The sequence below is a fragment of the Mirounga angustirostris genome, unplaced genomic scaffold (assembly GCF_029215605.1).
Source record: "Mirounga angustirostris isolate CCGP_5_RB_7025 unplaced genomic scaffold, mMirAng1.0.hap1 SCAF_16, whole genome shotgun sequence".
NCBI classification, from domain to species: domain Eukaryota; kingdom Metazoa; phylum Chordata; class Mammalia; order Carnivora; family Phocidae; genus Mirounga; species Mirounga angustirostris.
Genome location: NW_026991724.1, coordinates 47444501 through 47462197, shown reverse-complemented (window position 1 = coordinate 47462197; position 17697 = coordinate 47444501). Strand labels below are relative to the sequence as shown.

Genomic DNA, 17697 nt, shown 5'->3' with positions numbered 1-17697 from the left:
GGCTCTAAAGTGAGTCATCTCTTCACAGACCAGTGAGAAATCATAGCAGGAGCCCCCTAACAAATCATACAGGCTGGGAAGTGAAGTACAGAGAGCTGGGGCTCTTCTGAGGTCATAGCACTGGGACAGAGACAGGGAGGTCTGATTTCCAACAAAAGGGGTTAGACAGTGAGGGGAGGGGGGAGGTTCTGTAAGGAAAGCGTCACATCCCTCCTCCCAGCGGTGGGAGAGATGCCCCAGCCAGCTGCTTCTATTCCAGACTGTGAGGAGGGGTGAGTCAGCCTGTTGTGGGGGGAGCAGGGTTTAGGCTTGCCTGCCCTCCCCCCGGCCCCCAAACACACATCCAGATGGGCTGGGAGCTGGTTTTCTGGGATGCCAGGGCTCCTGACTCAGCACTGGGAATTTTGGCTGAGTGTGTTCTGGGAAATGTCAGGCCTACAGGAAACAGAGGGCTCCCACTCACACCATCCCGCAGGTGGGCGGGGAGCGGAGAGAGAGCAGGGTGTATGAGAGAACAGGGACCCAGTGTGCAAGGGGCTGAGTGTAAGGAGGTTTATGTACACGGGATAGTTGAGAATATGAGAGGGAGACAGTTGGCAAGCAAGGCATGGGGGTTTACATGTGCAAGGGAAGAAGCTGTGTGCCAGGATGTGGGTGTTTGAAGCAGAGGGTTGATGTGCAAAGGGGATCCCAGTGCAAGGGAAATGTTTGCTGGGAAGATGTGTGTTCAAAGGAGAGAGGTCCAGTCTGCTGGGGATAAAAATAAGAAAGCAGGTTGGCAAGGTGTTCGTGCAGAGAAGAGATGCGGAGTTTGTAAGGGATGTTTGCAAAAAAGGCTGTATGCAAAAAGAAAGGTCTGCCACTAGGCATAAAACGGCACGTGCGCGGCTCCCGCGGTGCCCCAACAATCCCAGCAGCCCTCAACGCCCACCCTTAGGCCCCGCCCCTAGTCCCGCCCCTCACGCACAGCGAGGCGGGCTATGCTCCAGTCAGTGAGCTTCTACTCCGCCATTGGCTAGCTAACTGGAGGGGGCGGGCGTGCAGAGACTCCCGGAAGCGCAAGAGGCTCCGGCTCGTAGCGGACCCGGATCCTGGGAACAGTGGGTGCTTAGCAACGGGGGGAGGTGCCCAGGGACAGGCGGGGGGGGGGGGTATTGTGGGTGCCTAGCAACAGAGAGGAAGGCGGTGCCTAGCAACGAGGGGGGCTCAGAGGAGTGGAGAGGTAGCCCTGGAGGATCTGTGGGTGTCTAGCAACGGGGGAGGACCCTAACAAGGGCGGGGAGTGGGACAGGGCGAAAGTGGGTTTTGGGAGGTGCGCAGGAAGAGCTATGGGTTCCTAGCAACCAGAGAGGGAACCAGGAGAAACTGGGGGAACTATTAAACAGGAAAGGAAGTCATTGGTGGGTGGGAATCTTAGGGTGGACACACAGGAATGTGAGGGCTTAGCAAAGACAAGGGCAAAGCAGGGAGGTCAGTGCCAACTCCTACCCGAGTAATCCCTCCCCTTCTCCCTCAGGCGATGTGGCTGGAGGTGGGGTGCTTACTGCGGGGGACCTGTGGACAGCTGGGCCGGACTGTTGGTTTGCCTTGTGGGGCCCTGGGGCCTGGGCCCCACTGGTGGGTAAGAGGCTGGAGAGGAGTCTCCCCGGGGAGAGGCTGAGGGAGGTTTTAGGGTATAAAAATGACAGGGAGGGGTCCAAAAGGGCCAGGCAGATCCCATGTCCTCCACTCCTTACCAATATCTGCTTTTCTTGCAGGGGCCATGTGGGGGTTCTCAGGCCCAAATGTTTCATAAGGATGGGCCTGGCAGAGGCCTGGGTGAGGAGGACATTCGCAGGATACGGGAGGCCCGGGTCAGGAAGACACCCCGGCCCCAGGTATCATTGTCTCCCACCCACCCAGCAGCACCCCCTGAAGGCAGCTGGCCTCCCAAGCTTGGGGAAGGGTATGGCGGCAGGTTGGTTGGACTCCCTGGGCGCTATGTTCACCTTCCCACCCTCAGACCTTCTCCCCATTTCCCAGCTGAGCGACCGCTCTCGAGAACGCAAGGTGCCCGCTTCCCGCGTCAGCCGCTTGGCCAACTTTGGGGGTAGGTGTGACTGTGGGAGATTGTGACCTAGATCAGGGGAGGCCACGTTTACAGAATGAAGCAAGGGGGAGAGGGTGAATCAGAGACAGGGAGAGGAGTGAGAGGTGGAAAAGAGAAGGAAGGCAAAGGCCTGCAAAGCCAAGAGAAATAGAGGAAGGTAACATTTATTGAGCGGTTGGAATGTGGAAGGCCCCATGTACACTCCATCTCTCTGCACTGAATTGATGCGTGTTAATTTCCACTCTATAAATGAGGAAATAGAGGCAAAGGGAAGTGAAGTGACTTGACCCCAGGTTATGCAGCAGGATTGTTCAAACTTCATGTCACAGTCTGCATGAAATAATACGGGGGGTTGCAACCGGCATTAAAAAGAATAGAATGGGGGGCACCTGTGTGGCTCAGTGGGTTAGCGTCTGACTTTGGCTCAGGTCATGATCTCAGGGTCTTCGGATGGAGCCCCAGGCTCAGCTGGGAGTCTGCCTCTCCCTCTCCCTCTGCCTCTCCCCCTGTTTGTGCTCGCTCTCTCTCAAATAAATAAAAATCCTAAAAATAAAAAAAGAATAGAATGGTGCACACGTAGAATAAAGGAAAATCTTGTGTATATATATATATATATCTACTGTTATAATGCATATGTCTTCTTTAGGGTGGATCGTGGTTCAAATTTTAAAGATACCAATTCACAGTATAAAGAGGGAGTTAAATGCACTGGTAAGAGCTTTGATACCAGGCTGCCCAGGGTTCAAGGGGTGATTCTGCCGCATTCTCACTTTGTGACCCTGGACGAGTTACTTAACTTCTCTGAGCCTCAATTTCTTTTTCTCTTCTGTGAGGATGAAATGAGTTAATGCATATAAGGCATCAGTAATGGTTCCTGGCATGTAGCAAGCACCCAGAAAATGTCCGTATGATGATTTGCAGAGAAGGTGACGGTGGAAGAGGCAGAGAGACTCAAGATGTCTTTAGCGACAAGGGGACGGAGGAGGGAGGGGAAATCAAAGCCAAAAGATAAGATCAAAAGGAGGGACAGAGAGAAAGAGGCCTGAACTGATGTGCCAGATGGGGGGAGGGGAAGAGACAGAGAAAAACCAACATAGACAAGGAGAAGTGAGCATGAAGAAGACGAAGTGTGACAGAGAAAGGGGAGTCACAGGAAGACAGAGACCCAGGGGGATCATTTCGGGGCCTTCTTACCCTTAGTTGCACTCTAGAATCATCCGGAATGCTTAAAATATGTATGTAAATTCCAAGGCTCATCTCAGACCATAGAATCTCAGCCTCTTATTTATCAAAGCTCCTCACATGACTCAGATGTGCAGCCAGGGGTGAGAACCACTGACCCGGGAGACAGACGTGAACAGAGTGATGGAGCAAGAGGGAGCCGCACCTCAAAGGGAACTGCAAGCAGGGAGAGAGTAAGAGATGGAGTTGGGGACAGAGAGAAGCAGAGAGTTGCCAACAGAAAGCTGGGAGACAGGTTGCTTAGGGAGAGGCTGAGAGCGAACAGGGGGTCGGGGGACAAGGCCCGGAGGCAGGCAGGCACCCAGACTCCTCTCTCACTCCCCAGGACTGGCTGTGGGCTTGGGGCTGGGAGCGCTGGCTGAGGTAGCCAAGAAGTCCCTGCTGGGAGGACGTCTACCATCAGGTGAGTGGGTGTGTCACACTACCTGGGTTCAGACCCTGGCTTTGCTGTGTGACCTAGGCTGAGTGGCTTCACCTCTCCGAGCCCAGTTTTCTCATCTGGAAAATGGATGATCATGTACCCACCTCTCACGGTTGTGATGGGTGGAAGCCTATCGTGTGAAAAAAATAATTGGAGTTGAGTTCCTAAAACTCTGAGCAGGAGAGGAAAGCTGAGAATAGGAGTGTTGGGGGCGGGGGGGTGTCTGTGGACAACAGAGATGGAAAGACATGTGTGGAGATTAGCACTGGTGGCTAAGATTCCCCAACAAGCCCACGTCCGGAAGCAAAAATGGGTCTGGATATTTTGGATAAAAAAGAGACTAAGGCCATAGTAACTGACAAATGGAATGTGTGACCCATGATTGAATGTCACCCTGAGAAAAATAACTATCAAAGACTTTGGGGACAACTGGGAACATCTGAATTTGGACTGAAGAGCAGATAGGAGAGAATTCGCGTTCATGTTCGTAGGCACAATGATGGCGCTGTGATTGAGTAGGGGAATATCCTTATTTTTAGCACAGGTTGTGTGCAACTACATGCAGATGGGTCTGCAAAAAATAAGGGCGAGTGTTTGGGCACATACACATAGATAAATTATGTAGGTGAGGCCGAAGGTGAAAAGTTTGAATTGGATATGCGGGTGTCCGTGGTGCTGTGCGTGTGACTTTTCTGTTCATTTGGATTGTTTTTTCTTCCAAATAAAAAGGTGGGTGTAAGTGGAGGATTAGGCTTGAGGTAAGACCAAACTGAGTCTACACCCTGCTCTGCCACTTCTATGCTGTGTGACCCAGGGCCAGGCACAGTACCTCTCTGAATGTCCTGCCTCCTCACCTTGAAAATTAAAGCATTGGTAGTTCTTACTTTTTGGCTAATTGTGGGGATTCAGCCAGAGAATCCAGAGACCCTTGGAATTCTGCCTGGCACAGGGTGAGCCCTAGCTAGATAAAGAGCTCAATAATATTTTTTATCAAATAAATAAAAGCTTAATAAACACTTGATTGAATAATCCTATAATTTGCATGTAGAGCCGGGCACATATCCTAAGCGTATAGCTTGGTTCATTTTCACAAAGTGGATACATCTGTGTGCCCAGATCAAGAAACCCTAAGACAGCAGTTCTCAAACTTTCGGTCTCAGGATCCCTGCATACCCTTACAACTTAGGAATGGATAAACAAAACATGCTATATTCACACGATGGGATATTATTCAGCTATAAAAGGGAATGAAGTACTGATCCATGCTACAATGTGGATGAATCTTGAAAACTATCCTAAGTGAAAGAAGCCAGACACAACAGGTCACATACCGTATGATTCCATTCATATGAAATGTCCATAGAGACCACAGATTAATGGTTTCCGGAGACTCGGGGTGGGGGGTGGTTGGGAGAAATGGGAGGCGACTGCTAATAGGTATGGGGTTTCTTTTTGGGCTGTGAAAATGTTTCAAAATTGCTTATGGTGATGTACAACTCTGAATGTACTAGAAGCCATTGGACTGTATACCTTAAATGGGTGAGTTACACGATTTATGAATTACATCTCAATAAAAAATAGAATGAGGACCCCAAAGAACCTGCTTGTGGATTATATTTGGGGGTTATATTTGTGGATATTTACTGCATTAGAGATTAAAATGATTTTTTTTTTTATGTTTCAAGTGTTATTTAAATTCTAATTGGTTAACATATAGTGTAATATTAGTTTCAGGAGAAAACAAATTTTTAGAACACAAGAATACACACACACACGTGCATTCCATCAGCTGTCAGAGCAATGATATCATCACAGGTCATGGAGTTTCTGGAAAACTCCACTGAGCATTTATGGGAGAATGAGAGTAAAAAGGGGCAATTAACATTAATATGATTATGAAAATAGTTTTGATCTTACAGAGCCTCCTGAAGGGTCTCAGGGACCCTCAGGGTTCCCGGAACCACACTTTGAGAATCACTGCCCTCATTCTCCAAAAGCTTCTATCTGCCCTGTCTTGGCTTCTCATCCCACCAAGGGAAACCACTGTCTTGGCTTCTGACCACCAAGATTAGTTTTGACTGGTTTTGCTCTTTACGCCAACGTAATCAGACAGCGTGTCCTCATACATGTCTGGCTGCTTTTGCTCAACATTCTGTCTGCGGGATGCCGCCATGTTGCTGCGGGTAGATGGAGGGGTTTATTCAGTGCTGTAGGAGTCCCTGTGTGACCGTTCCAGCATGCCTTTGTTCATCCTATTGACAGTCATTGGGTTATTTCCAGTTGGGGACCATTGTGAATAGTGCTGCTGTGAACCATCTTGGAATAACTGTCAATGGACACACATATGCCTTTTCCTGGGTATATACCTAGGAGAGAAATTATGTTGGCCGTAGGTGTGTGCTCTACTGGAAACTTCCCAAAGGGCTTGTGCCACGACACTCATCAGCAATATGGGTGTTTAGGCTGCCCCACATCCTTGCCAACACTTGGTATTGTCAGTTTCATTTTAGCCATCCTGGGGGTTATGCAGTGGTGCTATAATGATGTTTTGTGTGGTCGTAATACTAATGATTATTCTCGCCACCCCAGAGAGCAGCTCCCGGCCAGGCTCCAGCCCTTTCCTGTCAGAGGCCAATGCCGAGCGGATTGTGCAGACCTTGTGTACAGTTCGGGGGGCCGCCCTCAAGGTTGGCCAAATGCTCAGCATCCAGGGTACAGCATGACACTCAACTCCTGACCCTTGACCTCACTCCTTCCGCACCCCCACCCACCCGCCAGCGCAAACTTCAGATATCCCCACAGGGGCCCCTCCTCGCCTCCTCCCTCACTGCTTCCCTTGTCCCCCTGTCTCCCCAGACAACAGCCTCATCAGCCCTCAGCTGCAGCGCATCTTCGAGCGTGTCCGCCAGAGCGCCGACTTCATGCCTCGCTGGCAGATGCTGGTGAGTGCCCTGGCCGGGAAGGCTGGTGAGGGAGGCGGGCTCCACCTGCCTGAGCCCCCTGGCTTCATTGCTGAAGCCTCAGTTTCCCCATCTGTAAAATGGGGATCACTGAAGCACACATCTCGGCGAGTTGTTGAGATAATGACATGAGAGAATGGTGCGGAGTGCTTAGACCAGTCCCTGGCAGGCTCAGGGCTTTGTCACGGCTACTGAAGAGGCTGGGAGTGCAGTGGTTAGGGGACCAGACTTTGTGAGTTCAAATCCCGGCTCTGCCGGATACTGCCTGTGTGATCTCAGACATGTGGCCTGACCTCTCTGTGCCTCAGTTACCTCATCTGTAACTGGCCATACTGAGAGCAACACCCACATCATAGGGTTACATAAATTAGTATATGTAAAGCACTTCGAAAGGGCCCCTGACACACCATGAGTGACATCCTAGTTCTAGCTGTTATTAGTACTAGATTTTTTTTTTAAAGATTTATTTACTTGAGAGAGAGCACGTGTGTGTGAGTGGGGGCAGTGAGGGAGGGGCAGAAGAGAGAGACTCTCAAGCAGACTCCGCACCGAGCGCCAAAGTGGGGCTCCCATCTCACAACCCTGAGATCATGACCCGAGCTGAAATCAAGAGTCAGACGTTTCACCGACGGAGCCACCCAGGCGCCCCAGTACTAATTTTTCTTCATTAAAGGAGATTGTGTCTGTAAATAGGTTGGCACAGCACCTGGCACTGAGTAAGTGCCCAAGACATGACTGTTCTTCTAGTGACTGGGCAAGGGTGTGAAATCCCGATCCAGCTGCCTTCCTTCTGATCTCTGCTCTGCTCACTTGCCCTGTGGCCCTGGATCATTAGTGTCCCTCTCTGAGCCACTATGGACAGGTCCCAGCCCACAGGAAGCCCTCTGTAAATGTTAGCTCTTCTTCATCACGTTAACTTTGAGTTGATAATACAGTCTAGGAGTATAATGAAGGATTATCAGTCTTGATTGTACATAATAGCAGTCCCCAAATTGGCCCACACAGCCTTGGGAGTACAGGCTGAGGCTGGGCCTCCCAGTCTGCCGGCACCTGGCTTGTCACCTCGGCCAAGAGACTTCTCTGTGAGCCTCAGTCTCCTCATCTGTGAAGTTGGGTAGTAGCCAGGAGCATAGCCCCGAGCCCGGCATGTGGTGAATGGGCTTATTCACATAAAGCGCTGGGCACAGGGAGTGAACTCAGCTGCCTATAACTGCAACGATGATTGTTTCAACCACTGTCCCCAGAAAGTTCTCGAAGAGGAGCTCGGCAGGGACTGGCAGGCCAAGGTGGCCTCTTTGGAGGAGGTGCCCTTTGCTGCTGCCTCGATCGGGCAGGTGCACCAGGGCATGCTGAGGGATGGGACGGAGGTGGCTGTGAAGATCCAGGTGAGGGGGCGCGGGGAGGCGGGGCAGGGGTGGGAGTGGGCCCCTTGCTGTCCCAGAGGCGTGACTCCCGCCCTCTGTCCCTCCCTGCTCACAGTACCCAGGCGTGGCCCAGAGCATCCAGAGTGATATCCAGAACCTGCTGGCGGTGCTCAAGATGAGCGTGGCCCTGCCCGAGGGTGAGGCGCCACTCCACCCCTGACCGTGGGAGGGATGCCTCGAAGGGAGAAAGTGGGGCTGGATGGAGGGGGAGAGGCCAGCTCGGGGCAGGGTGTGCCCGTTTGTGTGTGTGTGTGTGTGTGTGTGTGTGAGCGTGGGCGGCTGTGCAAGTCCGTGTGTTTGCGACAGAAAGAAGGGACACCAAGGCAGGGAGAGCCCAGAGAGTCTGAACGTGTGAGAAAAGGCAAACTTAGAGATTCTGACAGACCCAGAGCCAGAAACCCACACTGACATTTGGAAACAGACACACGGGATGCCCAGAGAGGGCCTGGAGGTCTGGAAAAGAGCCACAGAAGCAGGAAGGGAGTGTAAGCCGGACCTCGTGTGTGTGTGTGTGTGTGTGTGTGTGTGTGTGTGTGTGTGTGTGTGTGTGTGGCGCTTGGAAGTAAGATTTTGAGGCCCTGAGGACAGTGTGAGAGACTATGAAAAAGAGACAGGGTAGGTGGCACGTGTGACCATGAACGAGATGTCTGGGGCCTGGTGCGCGTGCCTGAGAAAGGGACCCCAGGAGGGAGACTGCAGGGGAGGCCGCGGCTCTGTGAAGGCCGGAGGGGAGGTGTGTGTGGACAGATGATGTGGTAAAAGGCAGGGAGCAGGTGTGAGGGGCTGTGACGCACAGACCGCGAGAGACCTGACTGGCAAGAGAAGACAGCCCTGAGTGGAAAGCCTGGGGGGTGGCTGTCATGCTGGGGCCAGGCTGTGGCCTTCCCTGCCTGACACGGCTGCCCCCTCAGGCCTGTTCGCTGAGCAGAGCCTGCAGGCCTTGCAGCAGGAGCTGGCTTGGGAGTGTGACTACCGTCGTGAGGCAGCTTGTGCCCAGAACTTCAGGTGAGCTGAGCCCCCCTCAGGCCCCCCAGGCCCCCCTCCCAGGATGAGCAGGAAGTGGAGGCCTGGGGTGGAGCCAGCAAACTCTTTTTTTCCTCCTCATTTGCTCACCCCTCCCTCCATTCACTCCTGACTTGATTTAACCCGTGTCCTCTGTGAGCTTGGGCATGTCACTTCCTCTCCCTGTCAGTTTTCTCATCTGGCAAATGGGATGCACAACCACTATAGTCTGGTGGGGGAGATGGACTTGTCAGCAGGCACTTCGTCACGCCGTGAGATACCACCACACCGCTGGACGGGCAAAGCATTAACGGTCTGACACTGTCACGGGTGGGAGAGAACAGGGCTCCAGGTCATCCCTCATGCCCTTATCCACTGTGGGCAGGAGGGGGCTTTGAGATCAGCGTTTCGGAGAACAGTCTGGCTTCACCAAGGCCCAGTATTCTCCTACAACCCGATAACCACCCTCCTTGCTAAACAAATGCTGTAGGGACGCTTAGGCCGGTATACGCCGTCAGCCTTTTCCAGAATGCTCAGAGCAGCAATCGCCCTAAACCGGACACAACCCAAATCTATCAAATTCACCCAGCAAGGTAGATAAATAAATGACGGTGTATTCACCAGCAGAATATCACACAGCAGCGAAAATGAATGAACTCAGCTGCAAGGGAACAATGAGGTTGTATCTTAGAAGCATCGTGGTGTGCAGCAGTTAATTACACCCAGTGAGGTCCTCTACTGCATGGCCCATGGGTGTCCTGGGCTAAGGTGTGTAGATACGGAGCAAGAGAAGGGGCAGCGGCAGAGGGCAGTGGTTCCAGGCATGGGCCCTGGACTCAGATGTGGGATCCAGTCCCAGGTCAGCCCTTAACTGGCTGGGTGGCCTGGATCCGCACCCTTGGGAGAGCATCATCCTCATAGGGGAGTGAGGGGCAAAAGGGATTGTGTTAATTAAATGCTTGGCACAGGGCCTGGCCCAGGAGGAATGGTTCAAACAAGGACAAAAATAACAAGCCCCAAAGTGGGACCCTGAAGAGAAGAGTATGAAGTGGGCTGGGCCAGGGCACTCCTGTATGGGATCTGGAAGCCCCCATCCCTCCAGGATTTACCAGTGCCTTTAGAATAAAACCCAGATCATTCCCCTGGCCTGCCCCATCTCACTGCCCCCAGCCCCAGCCATCCCACAGGTCTCAACCAGGGATCTTGCTCATATTCTTTGCCTCCCAAGTCTTACACTGACACTCTTAACTCAATCTATTATTGGTCTGTTTGTATATTTGTTAAGAGTGTGGTCTCTGGTGTCTGAGGGGCAGGCCCAGAGCTCATCCACTGCTCTGTCCCCCAGCATCATCCCACACAGGGACAGACACCAAGAAGGAGTCAGTACTAACCGGTGTTCAGAGTAATGACTCCAAGGATTGGCCAACGAATATCACTATAGACTTGGAGATTTGTATATCAGCAACGCTTTTTTTGGACGGGTTAATTAATAAATTGATGAAAAAGTAATGCTCATCAAGTTTAATACATCGAGCTCTATCCTGGGGCAACCAGAAGTCATAGAGATATTTCCGGTAGGGAAGTGGTAACTGGGGCTCCAGCAGCACCCAGCTTAGGGGTAGGCACAGAGTAGGCACTACGGAGATATTTGATGAATGAGTGAATGGGTGAATGAATGAAATGTCTGAATGAATATCAGTCCGGCCCGGAGTTGGCCATCGCTCAGGACAGAGAGGCACGAGGAGGGAAGGCAAGACATAGAAGGCAAGACTCCATGTTCCTGGAGCACTCCTCAGAGGAAGAGGAGGAGGCCTGAGCTGGGCCACAGGGGCCTGAAGCATGAGGTCCCGCCCCTCCCCCTCCTGCCCTAGGCAGTTGTTGGCAGATGACCCCTTCTTCCGGGTGCCCGCCGTGATTAAGGAGCTGTGCACAACGCGGGTGCTGGGCATGGAGCTGGCCGGAGGGGTCCCCCTGGACCAGTGCCAGAGCTTGAGCCAAGACACCCGGAACCAGGTACGGGGGTCTCGGGGCAGTAGGGAGGGCACTGTCCCCAGGCTGGTAGGGCTGACCAGACCCACAGAGAGGGCTCTATAGGGGCGGATGACTCTGAGATGTCTGTTACTTCTCCCCACTCCAGATCTGCTTCCAGCTCCTGAGGCTGTGTCTGCGGGAGCTGTTTGAGTTCCGATTTATGCAGACAGACCCCAACTGGGCCAACTTCCTGTATGATGCTTCCAGCCACCAGGTTGGTTCCTTATGATGTGGATCACGGTACATTAGCTGCTTTAACAGATAGTTCCCTATGTTTCAGTAGCTCGACACAATAGTAGTTATTACCCACATGACAGGCCGGAGTGGCCCTCCTCCACATGGTGACGCAGGGACCCAGGCTCCTTCCCTTCTGTGATTGTGCCATCCCCTAAGGCTTGCAATGCTCTCCTTCCAGTGAAAGGGGAAAGAGAGGTTAAGAGGGTAGCGCCCTGCCTAATTGCTTTGGCCAGAAGTGACACAATTGTTCCATTGATAAGAACGGGTCACACATTGATAAGAACTGGTTGAGGTGCAAGGGATGCTGGGAAATGGAATCTCCGCTAGGCAGTGGTTCCCTAGGGGCACAGTTTTTGGAAGCCAGTTGGTCATCACTGCCACACCTGTCATTCATTTAACACACCAAGCATCTACTGCCTCTTGGCAGTGGAACCAAGACAACCCTGATCCTCGCCTTCTCAGAGTTCCCAGTCTAGTGGAGGGACCTGTGACCAGACAGTGATGACTGAGCAGTTAGTACCATGATGGGGAAGCACAGGCCAGAGTGGTCAGTGACGGGGGAGGCACAGGGGGCCGTGGGGAGCCAGGGAAAGTGACTGACCCGGCACCAGGTCAGTGAGGTCAAGGAAGCCTTCTCGAAAGAAGTGCCCTTAAAGCTGAAACCAGAGAGGTGAGAAGGGGACAGCCACCTGAAGAGCAGGAAAGAGAGAGCGTTCCCGGCAGAGGACACAGGTAGCCAAAGGCCTGGGGTAAGGGTTCGGACTGAAAGACTCAGTGAGCGTGGCTGCCAAATGGCTCTCTAAAGTGGCCTGTACCCATTCCGTCCCCAGAGGGATCTTTTGAAAACACAAATCTGGCCAAATTGTCCCTTCCATAGCTCCCCAGCCACCTCAGGATCAAGTCTGAGCCCTTTGCTGAGTGCAGTGTGGACCCACTGAGTCTCCAGCCTCAGTCCCTTGCCACCCCCTCCCTGCCAAGTGCACAGATAGCTTGTGTCCCTGCTAGGCTCACACCACACCACAGGGAAGTATTTTTCTACTCAGGGTGAGAGGGCAGTGATATGAGTCCTGCCATCAGGTTATTGGGTCTCAACAGCATTTTTTGTTTTAAAGCCATAGAATAAAAGGTGCCAGTGTGTCGCAGATGGGAGGGATCCATATTATTTTGGGATGCTTTTGTTTGACCTTATAGTTGGGTGTGCCTGGGTACTGGTGCCCAAATAAAATCTGTATTTCTTGCTGTGGGTTGTGACCAATAGTGTGAACTCCACTGCCCTAGAGAAACTCTTATACATGTGCCCATTGGGCACTGTTTTTAATAGCAGAACCCAGAAACAACCACAGTGTCCATCGGCCAGATAAATGCACTGTGATATAGTTACACGATGAAGTCCTTACACAGCAGTGAAAAAAATGAATGAGCTAGAGCTGAACATAGCAATGGGGATAAGTTGCAAAACCATGTTGGGCACAAAGAACAAGCCGCAGGATAACTATCATAAATACCATTTATATGAAGTTTTAAAACACGCAAAGCATGCCTATTTATTGTTCACAGGTGCACACATATGTAGAGAATGTGGAAATGCACACATGGGAATTTCAGTGAATAATAGTTTAGTAATGATAATCTCGGGAAAGTGGTGACCCTGGAAGAGAGGAAGGGGGAGGTTGGAAAAGGCCGGGGTCCATGGGAGGCTCCACCTGGATTGGTAATTTTTAATATTTTAAGCGGGCTGCTGGGATTTGTAGGTGTTCATTTTATTTTTCCACATATTTTATTATTTAGATTTTTTTCTATGCCTAAAACATATTGCTATGAAAAATAGGACCCAATATAAAAGCCAGGTCCCTTCAGTTTCATATGGGGGTGGATAGCAAGTGTGGAGATGGGAGGCCAGGAATTCAGGGAGGCAGCACGGCAGGGATTCTGACGAGGGGCACAGTGTGGGAATGGACCTGGGTCCCCCCCACCTCAGACAGTGGGGAGTGGTGGTGGACTCCCAGCATCCCTTTCACCATCTCTTGTCCCAGGTGACCCTGTTGGACTTTGGTGCAAGCCGGGAATTTGGGACCGAATTCACAGACCATTACATCGAGGTGAGTCCCCCCCCAACCCTGGGGTCTTTGAAGGGCCTCAAGCCCGATACTGAGGCAAGGGTGAGAAGGAGAAATATAGTATCTGGAATTAAGAAATCATATATAATAGTAATAGTAATAACTAATAAATAAAAAGCCCTTAATATGATGTCAGGTACTGTTTGAGGTACTGTCCATGTGGTAACTGATCTAAACCACAGAGCAACTGTATGGGGTCAGGACCATTTTTAAGCATTTTTTAAAAGTTTTATTTATTTATTTGAGAGAGTGCGTGCGCGCGCACACACACAAGTGGGGGGAGGGGCAGAGGGAAAAGCAGACTCCCGCTGAGCAGGGAGCCCAACACAGGGGCCCAATCCCAGGACCCAGAGATCATGACCTGAGCTGAAGGCAGATGCTTAACCGACTGAGCCACCCAGGTACCCCGGGTTAGGACCATTTTTTAGTCCCATTTTACAGATGAAGTTACTGGAGCTCAGAGAAGTTAAGTCACTTGCTCTAGGTCACAGCAGACCTGGGATCCAGACTCAGGGAGCCTAGCTCCCAAACCCTGACTAGCCCCGGATGGCCCACAGTGGCCATCCTGCCCCCTCCCCACACCCCAGGCTGTCCCAGGCCTTGGTATTCAGCCTTACACTCACATACCTCCCTGGCTGGATGCTCCCTGGGGGCAGCTCTCTCCTCAGGAACATCTGTTGTCCGTCCTTCCCACCCACCTACCTAAGGCATCTCATTAATTTGTTGAGATTGACTATTTGATGTGGGTCTTCTACTCATTTACTCATCAATTCCAACATTCTCTGACAACCCCCTGTGCCCAGCCCTGTTCTGGGCAATACCAACCCAGTGACTAATCCAACCCAGTCTCCGCCTTCACGGAGCTCACAGACCAGGACAGGGATAGACGCTGTCAGGGCTGGAATGGGGGAGCACAGGAGACTGTGGAGCCCAGAGGAGGAGGCTGGGCCAGCCTAGGGGGTCAGGGAGAGTTTCCTGGAGGAAGAGGCATCAAGAGTTGAGACCTGAGGGATGAGGAAACCAACCAGGAAGAGGCAAAGAGGGTATTCCCGACTGATAAACATACAAAGGCCAAGAGGAGAGAAGGCATATTCCCATTAGAGCAACGCTTCTCAAACTTAGTGTCTATGAGACACCCACCCGCCCCCACTACCGACATGAGCCTATTAAATGCAAATCGTGGTCTGGAGTCCGGCATAAGATGCTGCATTTCTAACACACTCCCAGGTGATGCCAAAGCGACTGGTACAGGGACCACACTTTGAGTAATCAGTCCTGGAGGACCAAAAGGAAGTTCATTTCTGACTGGGCCAGCAGGTGAGGGGTGGAGCAGGAACCACTCTGAGTCCGAAAAGCCATGCTTTGCACCCTGTACTTTATCCAGGTGCTGTGGGGACCCACAGAAGGGATTTGAGCGGGGTAGGACAGAGAAGTAGAAAACTCCCTCAGGAAAGCAGGTAGCCTTTGAGACTGGGGGCTGGGAGCCCAGGGAAGGGAAGAGAAGACAAGGCCCAGGGCTCTGGCTTGGGAACTGGGGGATGGTGGGGCCACCCCTGACATAGGGCAGGAAGGACCAGCTGGCAAACCCCACCTCCACCCCCCCACACCCCCCACAGGCTCCTTGGGCCCTCTCTCCAGGCCACTTGAGGCACAGAGCCAAGGCCTCTCTCTCTGGGTAGGTGGGACATCTTGTGTGTCCCCCTAACCGCACCCCCCCAGGCCTATTTGGCATGGCTCTCCTCCGGTCTCCCCACCCTTTTCCAGTTTAAAAAAAGCCCCGCCACACCGGTCCCTGAGGACCACAGGCCTGACAGATGGCCAGACAGGCTCGGGCAGGGGGAGCAGAGACAGACTAGAACTGCCAGATTGAATCCTGTATTTCCCTTCCTCCCGAGAAAGTGGTGAAGGTTTTCCTGCCTGGCCTTGCTGTTGTTCCATGAAGTAGGGACTTTCGCATCCTAATAACGGTAGCTCCTCCCGGTTGTGGCTGTGGCGGATCCCACATGCAGGCCCGGTGCTACGCACTCCGCAGACACCTCCTCCTGCCTCCCGACAGCCACCCGTGAGGAAGATCCTTTCATCATCCCCGCTTCACAGATGAGAAAGCGGAGGCCCGAAGGCAAAGCGCCTTGCCCGGAATCTCTCAGCCGGCAAGTGGCAGAGCTGGGATGGGGCCCCAGCAGGCTGGCTCTCGCTTCTGTCTGTCCGCGCCCTCAACTCAACTCCTGCTCTCCCCACGCTCATTCGCCCAACAGAGGTTCACCAAGGGCCTCCCGAATGCCAGACCTTGAGCTGCAAGTCCGACTGGGACTAAACCCAGCCGGCATCCCTGCTGTCCTGGGGCTCCAAGCCCAGGATAGGAGACAGACATGAACCAGGCAATCACAGAGACGGCCCGGTGGCAACCTCAGATGGAGTTCTGGGCCATGGTCTCATCCTTGTCTAGTTGAGTGCTTGGACCCACGAATAGCACTTGACATTTATTTTCCTCCAGGCAGGCTCTGCATTCTAGGCCAGGTGGGAAAAGCCCCTGACTACCCCCTGACCCCCCACCATCATCACCCCCCCCCCAGGCTCTGGAACAGTCCTGAGGGAGATATAGACAGGGACAAGGTGAGGAGGGAGAGGCTCCTAGGGGAGAGGACTTAAGTAGACCAGAATGTAGGGAGGGCCAGGCCAGTTTTCAAGACCCCGCCTTGAACCCCACTCCCTTGGCCTCTGACCTCTGCCAAACACCCAATTTCCCAGGTGGTGATGGCAGCAGCCAGTGGAGACAGACACCGGGTCCTGCAGAAATCCCGGGACCTCAGATTCCTCACGGGCTTTGAAACCAAGGTGGGAAACACTGTGGGGGTTGGGGGGCTGCTTATCTCTCCTGGGGGGAGCTCTGGGGAGGAGTGGGGGGAATGGAGGCTGCTTGGCTACTCACAAACTATGGGGAAATGGGCCCCATTTATCTCTTCTAGAGGGAGGGAGTAGGCGGCTGCTAGTGGGTCCTGCGGGTGGAGAAGTGGAGGCTGTTTCTCTGTTCTAGAGTGAGGGCTACTGGTCTCCTGGAGGCTCTGAGAGGAAGTAAAGAGCCATTTTGGGGAGGCCTGGGGGCTCTGGAAGGAGTGGAGGCTGCTTATGACTCCGGAGGGAGTAGGGGGCCTGCGTTTATACTTGAGGGTATGAGGGAGACGAGGGTGCTCATCCCTTCTAGGTTAAGTGGAGGGCTGTACCTCCACGCCGCGTGCCTCTTGCTCTCCCCCATCCATAGGCATTCTCGGATGCCCACGTGGAGGCAGTGATGATCCTGGGGGAGCCCTTCGCCACCCCGGGCCCCTACGACTTCGGGGCAGGTGACACCGCCCGCCGAGTGCAGGGCCTCATCCCTGTGCTGCTACAGCAGCGGCTGCGCCCACCGCCCGAGGAGACCTACGCCCTGCACCGCAAGCTGGCAGGGGCTTTCCTGGCCTGCGCCCGCCTCCATGCCCACATCGCCTGCCGGGACCTCTTCCAGGACACCTACCACCGCTACTGGGCCAGTCGCCAGGCGTAGCCACTGCCCGCGGCCTGTTTTGCCCGTGGCCTCCTGGCCAAAAGGGACGTGTGGTCAGACCCGTTAGACAGCATCCCGGGATTCTGGCCCCAAAGCAGGCCATCCCCGGCTGTGATGCCTCCTTTCCATTCTCCTGCAGGTCGGGGACCCCCCCCCCACCTTGGGCTTCCCAGTCTTGCCTAACTCCCTTCCTGGGTTCTGGGGACCCCTCGGGCTAGGGAACCCCCACCTTCACACCCCCATATCCTGCTCTCCCCACTCCAAAGTGGGCGTCCAGGAACTCTGCGCCAGGGATTAACTTATTTTTGCCAACATTTAAGAGTCTTAGGCCCCCTGCCCACCAGCATGCAGATCCAGACTCATGTAGATGGGGAGCCCCTCAATTCTGCCTCAGGTCTCCCACGGATCTGGCCAGTGAAAGGGGAGGGGCGGTGGTTGGTGGAGGCAGCCCTCACCTTTGCTGCCCTCACCCCTTCACCAGCTGCGTTCTCCCCATTCTCCCTGGCTCCATCTTTTCTATGTGTTGGGGAGGGTGTTTGAAACTTCAGACGGGAATAAAAGCGGCTCCCCTTCCCGGCTACTTTCTCTGCGCTGGGGGGAGGGGGGGTGTTGGGGGGGAGGAGCTCTCAGCCT

General features: G+C 53.3%; 1 protein-coding gene across 3 annotated transcripts; it reads left to right on the top strand.

Annotated features, from left to right (window-relative positions):
* Positions 1-1005: 1005 nt before the first annotated feature.
* On the top strand, positions 1006-17641 carry COQ8B (coenzyme Q8B). 3 transcript variants are annotated; one of them, XM_045891566.3, is made up of 15 exons: positions 1006-1100; positions 1517-1621; positions 1758-1877; positions 2023-2089; positions 3657-3734; positions 6342-6464; positions 6609-6694; positions 7957-8097; positions 8192-8273; positions 9048-9141; positions 11010-11151; positions 11276-11383; positions 13440-13505; positions 16272-16358; positions 16783-17641. In XM_045891566.3, the coding sequence occupies exons 2-15, from the start codon at positions 1520-1522 to the stop codon at positions 17062-17064; spliced, it is 1578 nt and encodes a 525-aa protein (XP_045747522.1). In that variant the 5' UTR covers positions 1006-1100; positions 1517-1519; the 3' UTR covers positions 17065-17641. The 3 variants fall into 3 exon arrangements, with proteins under 3 accessions (XP_045747522.1, XP_054367393.1, XP_045747523.1); XM_054511418.2 differs by having other exon boundaries at positions 1072-1104; XM_045891567.3 differs by lacking the exon at positions 1006-1100 and adding an exon at positions 1178-1222.
* The last annotated feature ends 56 nt before the right edge of the window (positions 17642-17697 follow it).